Raw genomic sequence first — 9,382 nt, 5'->3', positions numbered from 1 at the left:
CTAGTGTAAAAAATCAAGACCAAGTTATACTGATGACATGACATCAAACGTTCAACTTTTGCCATTCTATGCGCGCACGCGCACACAGTACCATCAAAACACATCAAGATATAATTGTCATGTAGTTGAGCAGGTGTAATGTTCTGGAACACTTTTTTAACACATTTCAGTTATAGTGAAATCCTTGTAGCTAGTTTCCACCATTTTGAAAAATAAGTTTCATGAAATGATGGAACCCGCATGAAATTAATTTACTCAATGAGAGTGATTACTAAGGGTTCCCATGTATCAGAATAAGCATTAAAAATCACAAACCAAAAAACACTAATAATTGTCAAAATTGAAATGGGAGGGGCCGGGGCAGGGTGATCACATATTTACAACTACAAGTTGGACAATTTGAATAAAGATGCATTCTTGCTAGTTGTTAGTACCATGTTTTACCACAAACCATTGAACAATTCAACTTCCTGGGTCAAGATAACAGCGCAAATAATAAAAAAGACACCACCCATAATGTCCCAATCTGATGTTCTGCTGTATTTGCACAACAGAAGTACAATCATTTTATTGAATTCTGAACACCGTGTCAGTATTACTACCTCTGGGGCTCCAAACTATGTGATTCTGTGTTTACTGTAAAATGATGAGAGAGAGAGAGAGAGAGAGAACTACAAATACATTCGTACAACTAGTAAATCAAATTATAGAAAAAGAAACATTTATGCAACTGTTAGTTTTCACTGTAAGTCATCAATACCACTTCTATTTACGATGAGCCTCCACATCTGTAACTAGCTTCACTGTTTTGCTCTTTTTCTGCTGGTATTTAGCATATGAATACCACACACCACCCGCTGTATTGATAACCAAGCCGGTCACATTCAAAGCATGGACTTGAACACCACCAAGTAAGAAGAAACCGAAGGTCTGAAGAAACAATAAGAAACAGACTTAGTGTTTGAGTTTAATGTAATGCAAGTATGCAACATAAAATACAAACAAAAGATGGATAATGGCTATGCATCAATATTACGTGCCAGGACAACTATTCCAAATTAAGTTTTTTTTTTTTTGTTTTTTGCTTTGACAGAAATTGTATGGCAAAAACAAGATCACTCCTAGCTTACCGTGGAACCAACTCCTTTAAGAACGCCCACAATAGTTGTAGTTAAAGCAGAATTAACAATAGTGCACAAGAACATGGTGAAGTTGAGAACAATGCCCATCACCAATGAAAGAATAAGGATCACCAAAAATGAAAAAGAATAACTCTGTGAAGGAAAAAAAAAAGAAGTCAGATATTAGCTTTCACGTCAACATATAACTAAAATAATGACACAGCCATGTCACATAATCAGATATATGCGAACTTTTAGTCTTTCAAAAATATGTTGCAAGCTATGGTTTCAGATATCAATCATCACAACAAAGTTTATACAATCTTTGATTTATTCTCACTTGAGAAATACACTTGGCCAAGGATATAATTTAAAACTGAATAAACTATCCATTGATCTGAAAGTTAATCTATGATTATGGAGCATCTAATTTATTATAGATTATACACAATGTGTTCTGTTACTGTATAAGACGTGTCTTATCATGCCAAAATAAAGTTGCTCCCACCAGATGTCTGTAACTTGGTTTCCACCACACATCAAGTGATTTCACAGTAACATAACTTATCCCTATTTTCTTTCACCAAGTTGTGTTTCATGCCTAATCCCTAGTTTCCCACAAACTTGAATTCACTCCAAACCTCAATCCCCCCTCCCTCCTCCCCCAACAGGTAGGTGTTATTTTGAGAAAATATCCAAGAGTGAACAAATAAGTAGAAAACTAGCATAAAACTTCTCAATGGGCATTATCAGACTGAGAAGGGGAGGAGTGGTGCTGACATAATTGATGATTCCCCTTGAATTATCCAACAACTCAGAAAGACGATCACAAGGAAACAAATAAGCAATTAACATTTACTGTTGGGGATAACTAGATCAAAATCATACTATGATTGAGACTTTTAGCACTTCCTTTTGGAAGTGTTGTATTTACCGGATTATATAGATCTAAAGACAGAAAATGCCAAAATTCAAACAATGGTAGCTACGAATCAATTTCAATACCAAGAAACAGGTTAAGAGTATGACCTTTGCAAATAATACAGATAAAGAATCTGGGAATTCCCCTGTGGCTATAATAAGAAACATCAAAAATGGAAGAGATAAAAAACTGTTGTAGAACATGATTTCCACTGATGAAAGTCCATTCTCAGCACCAGATTTTTCCACCAGCACAAGGTACATGGTCTGCATAGGAGAGTAGATAACACTGAGAAAAGCATGTATAATTATAGTCACTCCATTTAAAGGATTATGGAGAACAAAACATCAGCGTATTACCTGGAAGAAAACAGAAATGAAAGCCATGCTATACCCAAAAAGGTCAAAGGAAAAATCTCCAAGGGCCGCTATGAGAACTCCAGCAGCAGTCAATATCACTGAGAGAGTCACCTGATATTTGACATAAAGAAACATCAGTTCTATTGAGTGTAAACTCTACTAAAATTGGTAGTGAAATCAAAACTACAGCCCACTAAATAAATACAATTGTAGTTTAGATTGAGATTTGTAATTGTTGTTCTACCAGAAATTCATAAAGATAACAGGAAATAAAAGCTTTTTCGTCAGCTTAACAGAGGGAATTAATCAAAATCCTACCAATTGTTTTGGTAAGCACCCAATCAAATTAACATAACATTTTTATACTGGTCAGTGGTCACTGTTGTAGTATAAGGGCTCTGTCCCTTCCACAGATTTTAGAATCCATTTGGGATTAATGTTTCCACGCGAAGATCAAGGTGTGTTACTAGCTTAAATACCACTTCATAACCTCAAGAAAACCCCGTTACAAATGGTTATTCCTCTTCTGCCTCTTTAAAAGCTACAAATACTTTTTTCTAATAACCCTCTTTGATCTTTGTTGGCCACAGCCTAACCAAGAGATTTCGATGTTTATCGTTCATAAACTAGCTTAAAATGGTGACAGATCAAATACAAACCATTAACAAACTAAAAATTAAGAAAATGATAGCAACTATTACCTGAACTGTAGGTCTCCCCTTTCCCAAGAAAGATCCAGCAATAAGTACCGCAAGCGGTGTAAGCCTCTTTATTGCAATATACATTGGGATATTCACTCCTTTCAAACTGGCCAAAGCAAATGCAACATTGGCATTATAGAAAAATGAAACCGGAAACAGTTGCTTGGCTGTTGCCATATCCACTCCTCTCGCTCTTGTGTATCCCATTTTTCGACCAAAGTGTATCAGCAAGGTGGTAACCAGTTGCTAAGTAAGACAAAAAAATATGCAATAAATGAATGTTATAAATCAATATCCATATCCGACAGACTGACACTAAATTTAGTATTTTACTCCTGCAATTTCAAACCCCGGTCATGGCATCCGGCCTAACAATTTCGGCATTTTTAGTCGGTTGAGCTACGACTTGTGGACAATCTCGTTTTAAATTACTACATACATTTATTGTTTTTTTTCTAAATATACTCGTACGTCAGAATTAATACTGCTAAGTCAGAATTGAACACATGCAATGCAATAGCATGATACCTGCAAAGTGAGGAGAGTCATTGAATTTGCATATTGCATAAGAACAGCTTTATTGATAAAAACCATCGCCATTGAAGCAAATCCATACGACACTGCCGCGATCAAACTGCATCATAACAATATCATTATGATCGGTTACATTACATGCATACAATTACAACATCAAGCAATTAGTTTAACAATTAACAGTTAATTACAAATTCTAGCGAATTAAGAAAATGTAAAGTAAATAATTAAGAAAGAATGAAACCTTGAAGAAAATGAAGTAGTTTCTGTTGCTGCATCGGCACGGATCTCCATGGCCGATTAATGCGGAAAACTAGATCGATTAAATCCAATTAACACCGTTTGAATTAGGATTTAATAATAAAACCCAAAGTGAAACCCTGAAAATGAAAATTGAATCTGTGAAACAAAAATAGTAAGTATAACCGAATCAAGTGTAATTAATGGAAATGAAGATAATACCGGTAAAGTTTCGTTTACATGCTTGAAGAGAAATAATAAAAAAAAAAATAGAAAGAGGTTGAAGTAATATAATATAATGGGAAAGAGATGAGGGTGAAATTGAAAACTGGGAAAAAAGGGGATAGATAATTAAAGAGGAAGTGTAGTATAGTAGTAAAATAATGATGAGAAAAAATGTATAAAAAAACAAAAGAGATAGTAAAAAGAGTGGTTTGTGAAACAAGTGGCGTAAAAGAATCGGCATCGCAAGGTAAGGTTTGGTAGTTCCCTAAAATCGGAGCAAGATGGAGACTCCGGTCCCGTGCTTCACTGTGGGCTGGCATTGCCCTCTATTTCACCTTTTTTATTTATTTATTTGATAGTTCCTCGGTCACTGAATCAGTTGACTGCGTCACACATGCCGATGCATAATTTTGACGATTAATATTTTTAATTGTATAAAAATATGATATTTTGAAAATACTCATCGAGATGGATCCAACAACATCTTATATGTTAATATTTGTTTTTATTTATTAATAGAAAAATAGGGTTAAAGTAAAATATATGAATAATGTATATAGTCAAAATTACTCACTCATTTTGGGACGGAGGAAGTAAATGAGTTTATTAGAAATTCCAATTTTGTATCTATCAAGTGTTTAAGATTTGAATTAACTTTTCATGTATACTTTCTCTTGATACTCCCTCCTGTCATTTTTATAAGAAACAAAAGTGAAAATTTTTTAGTCCTTTATATAAGAAACTTTGACCAATATTTAAATGTATTAGATGTTTAATTTTATTTGTGTCTCTATTTATTAGTAAGAGAATCTTAAAAGTAAGTAAGTTTGTGGAATTAGAGTGATTAAATAGGGGTATTCAAGGAATACATTTAAATTTATAGGAGTATTAAAGGAAGATAACTATTTACAATGTGTTTTCTTGGTCTGTGTAATTTTTTCAAAGTGTTCCTTATAAAAAAACCGGAGGGAGTACTTTTTAACAAAAATATATGTGAATTTTTTTGTTTTTTTTATAAAAAATGTTGACCAATTTTCAAATGTTTTATATGTTTAATTTCATTTATGCACTTATTTATTATGAGAGAGAATATTAAAAATAACTAAGTTAGTTGAACTAAAATTAATTAAATATGTTATACTTGAAATAAATTTAAATTTATAAGAGTATTAAATGAAAATAATTATATACGATGAGAATCAAATTCAAATTTATAAGAGTAAATTTGTTGAATTAAAAATAATAAAATATGTTATACTCAACCAATCACAACCTGTGCCAAAAAAAAAAAAACAATCACAACTATGTTTTCCGCTACGTCACCCCGCTTAACTCCACTTTCTTAATATGACAAGGAAGGTTAAAGTATTTTTATTGATTGAGTGTATAAGGTTTGTTTACTCTTTCTGTTCATTAAACTCTTTCTTTATTAATCTAGTAATTTCCTCACTCCATTTTCATATATTACTCCAATTTTAAATATAAGGAATTTTTCTAAGGAAAAAAGGTTAATCGAATAAAGCAATGTGAGCAAAAAAGAATTTACATTGAATAAAACATATATTTGAACCATTTTATGATTCAGATACATTTTTTATTCAATGAACTTAAATAATTGTTTTTTGCTTATACTCAAAATTGGAGGAAGTATAAGTAAATTTTTCACTTTTTAAATTTATTCAATTATTAATGTATCGGTATATAATTGAAGGGTTAAATATGTTTTTGATTATTTTAAAATTACTTATTTTCAAAACATGTCATTATTAGGACCTTAAAATATTATTAGTTTAATACTTTTAACTATTTAATCTTTAATTTTTATTAATTTATCTTTGACTTCAAGTTAAAGATTAAATTGTTAAACAGAAAATAAATAGTTAAATAATTAAATCAATATTATTTTAAAGTGTTGCTAATGACATGTCATTAAAATAAATCATTTATAACATGCTACATAAACTTTTAATGAGACGAGACTAATCAACCATGTAATGAACTTAACTAACCAAATATTTTAACGTCATTACTCATTAGCCATGTCATTAAGCATGTAAATGAGCTAATATGGTTGTGCATTCCTCGAGAGTGATCGTTTTTTTGGGCTAGTCACAATGTTACTCCTTATATATATTGTACATTTTTATTGATTAACGATGTAGTACAACAAGTTTATTTGTATCCACAAAAAACATGTAAATGAGCTTACCATGTGAAAGAAGCAATGTTATCATAAAAAAGCCACTAAAACTTTTCTTCTACTATTTCCAGCCGAGCGCTGACACTATTTTACATACTTAACTCATGTTCACGCAATTAAAACTAGTAACAACAAAAAGGAAAAAGACAAATATTAAGTTCGTAAGGTTACCTTATAACAGTTTCGGTACATTCCCCCTAGACAAGTGGCAGATTTATACATGGGTTGCACTTTGGGGTGATGTGGACCATATGGTCGAGCTGTAATTTTTGGTTTTCAAGTCTATGCCTCAATAACGTTAGAGGCGGTCAAATTGAAAGCTTGTGTGTGGGTTAATGCAAAAGTTTCAGGTTTTCAACTACTCGCTGCCTAATTGGTTACAAAATCATGAAACATGTATGAATCTATAACCTCATCTTTCTCATACTGTCACTCAATGAGGAAGAGACGACGCGTGGATGTGCTAAAATTACAAGGTCTATGAACTGGTTGGAGCAAGTTGTTCTCTGAGCTGTCATTTGCTATTAAGCCCGATTAGGGAGATGACGCATCTGTTTTGGTTTGCATTTTGTATTCTAATTCAGCAAAGCGTGTGACTATGATAGACGATTTGAAGTTTATGCAATAAAATGAAAGAAACAGACCGAAAATCAATGTAATAAAGGGTGGTCCTAGTGCCTTACAAGTTACAACAACACAAACATATAGAAATGCAGTTGTTATATGAGCAGAAATATCATAGTACGTCATAAGGGCACCATGTTTTTATTATTTTCATTTTTATTGTTATTAGTAGGAGAACTTGAATTCTCTCTATCACAAATAACAGACAAGAATCCTCGATTTAAATTATTCGATCTACAATGCCAAACATGAACATGCAAAGTATATATTCTTGAGGATTATGCTCTACTCTAAACCCAATAATCATGTAATATGGTCAATGGTGAAGCTAGTAATCTTATCTAGTTTAAAGCAAAGTATTAACAGAGAAGGCAGAACATAAACTACTAACCATAATTGGGTCAAATATGCGATTAACCCCTGGACTTGAAACCTCGCCAGTCTCGCAATCAAAGAGTAAACCCTCCCTCCCCATTTTCATCAACGAACAATACTCTTCAAAACCATAGTATGCTACATTCAAATTTGATCAAATCTGCCAAAAAATGCAAATATAAGGTATTTTTTGTATTGCAGTAAAATAATAAATATACTTTTTTCTAAAAGTAATTAATGTTATAGCACACTTTTGTACCTGCTTGGAAGTCATAACCATGTTGTGCTGTTCATGTAGCTTTTTTTCAACAATGTCACAGTCAGCAACTGAAAATAAACTGAGATTTATTATAAAAGAATATTAGAACAAATGAAGAGAAAATAGTAGTATATAGTTGGTTTTTGGAAGTTAAATGGCACTATAATTGGTTTTTGGAAGTGACTGTATTAGAGAAGAGTTTGAATTATTTTGAGATTTTTGAAAAAAGGCTACCAAAACATAATGTTTTGCCTTTATTATATGTATATATATAGATTTATTATTTTTTTTATGGAGAGGTTATTAAAAATTAATGGTTATCCCGTAAACTTAATTCAATTGACAAGCACCATGGGTCTGTTTGTTTTAAATTTTGAAAAAATGAATTTTTCTTTGTATTTTTGAAAATATATTTTCTAAATTTGATTTTCAAAATATTACAAGTTTTTTATATTTGTTTTTTTAAAATTGAAACACTAATTTTGGCATCATATAACATAAACACACATTATTGAAGATCAAAATCGCAATTTTTACAAAAAGTTGTATTTCAAAAATGATTTTTATGAAAATCAATTTGAAATAGCTTCAAAATTAAATGATTTTTCAAAATTTTGATATCCAAAAAAAGTTTCCATAAAATGATCAAATACCTAAAATAACATTTTAAGAATAACTATTCAAACCAAATTTTCATTTGAAGTTTTTATAAAAAGTTTCTTTGTAAAATTTTTTACACAAAATTATTTAACATTATAAGAATCTATTTTAAAAAAACTATAACAAACAGACCCTATATTTTATACGTAGAAAACATAACTCAAAACTTCGAACATTTCACTTATTTATGGTTGAATAAGTTTGTGGTTTATAAATATTTCAAATTGCCAACAATAAATTGGTTCAATTGATAAATGGTAAGTATATGGCCAGAAGTTTGATTTCTAACTTGTGCGTATATAAAAAGAATCCGGTTTGTTTTGCTCTCCAAATATTTTTCCTCGCAATTTTTTGCTATTGCTTTTAAGTCAATCCTGCCGTGTATTAATACGGAAAATACTTTTGTGAATTGATAAAAAATGAGACAAAAAAAATGCAATTATACCGTATATTAAAATAAGGGTCTTGCTAACGAGTGTCATCGAGGGTACTCTTTAAGCATTCTATTTAAAGAAATATTTGATTCAAAAAATTAAACATTACAATTTCCAATGCGTTAACTTTACGCATTCTCATAAAAATTCTATAAAAAAACTTATTATTTAAGGCCTTAAAAAGTGCCTCGGGGGCACTCGTTAGCATTTGCCTTAAAATAAAACAAAGTTTCCTAAGTGTAACTTGTGTAAAAAAGACATGGCAACACCGAGACATATACTAAGGCACAAATTTTTCTCCACAATACCATTTTTTTTCATTTTTTATGTGTGTGAGTTTCACTCTCTATTTTTTCATATTTGAAAAGTTACGAAAAGAATGAATGGTTGTAAAAAAAAAATGCTTAATTATACTTTTATTCATTCAATTCAAATTTTTCCGCCAGAGTCGTGGGTTTTGGTGTACCCACAAGTACAAACTCTATTGTTATGTTTAGAAAAAAAAATCAAATTATTTAGGTTAAAAATATTTTCTTTTTCTTCTTCAAAAAATATTTTCTTTTGAACATATAATATAATATGAGTTACAATGAATAAATGATGTTTGATTTTAGAATAAGCAACCGTTGTATGAATTTCGTCTAAAACAAAAATAAAATAAGAGGAGAAAAAATACAATTAAAAAAGAAAAGAAAAAGAGAGAGAATGGAACATGGGTTACCCGGACC

General features: G+C 30.9%; 1 protein-coding gene across 1 annotated transcript; it reads right to left on the bottom strand.

Annotated features, from left to right (window-relative positions):
* Positions 1 to 516: 516 nt before the first annotated feature.
* LOC123899164 (UDP-galactose/UDP-glucose transporter 7) lies at positions 517 to 4,423 on the bottom strand. Its single transcript, XM_045950233.1, has 8 exons — positions 4,100 to 4,423; positions 3,882 to 4,017; positions 3,632 to 3,737; positions 3,104 to 3,349; positions 2,403 to 2,513; positions 2,151 to 2,309; positions 1,131 to 1,274; positions 517 to 930 (listed from the first exon to the last, which is right to left on the bottom strand). The coding sequence occupies exons 2-8, from the start codon at positions 3,929 to 3,931 to the stop codon at positions 766 to 768; spliced, it is 981 nt and encodes a 326-aa protein (XP_045806189.1). The 5' UTR covers positions 3,932 to 4,017; positions 4,100 to 4,423; the 3' UTR covers positions 517 to 765.
* Between the last annotated feature and the right edge of the window lie 4,959 nt (positions 4,424 to 9,382).

Source organism: Trifolium pratense, linkage group LG7, assembly GCF_020283565.1.
Source record: "Trifolium pratense cultivar HEN17-A07 linkage group LG7, ARS_RC_1.1, whole genome shotgun sequence".
NCBI classification, from domain to species: Eukaryota; Viridiplantae; Streptophyta; class Magnoliopsida; order Fabales; family Fabaceae; genus Trifolium; species Trifolium pratense.
Note: the sequence above shows the minus strand (reverse complement) of the source record. Positions and strands in the feature narration are given on the sequence as shown.

Bases quoted from the DNA above. Each gene is read 5' to 3' on its own strand.
- LOC123899164 (XM_045950233.1), bottom strand. From the start codon at position 3,931: ATGGAGATCCGTGCCGATGCAGCAACAGAAACTACTTCATTTTCTTCA. The intron at 3,350-3,631 runs GTATCATGCTAT...TGTCTTACTTAG, and splicing joins TGACTCTCCTCACTTTGCAG to CAACTGGTTACCACCTTGCT. The intron at 1,275-2,150 runs GTCATACTCTTA...TTTCCTTCACAG, and splicing joins TATCTGTATTATTTGCAAAG to AGTTATTCTTTTTCATTTTT.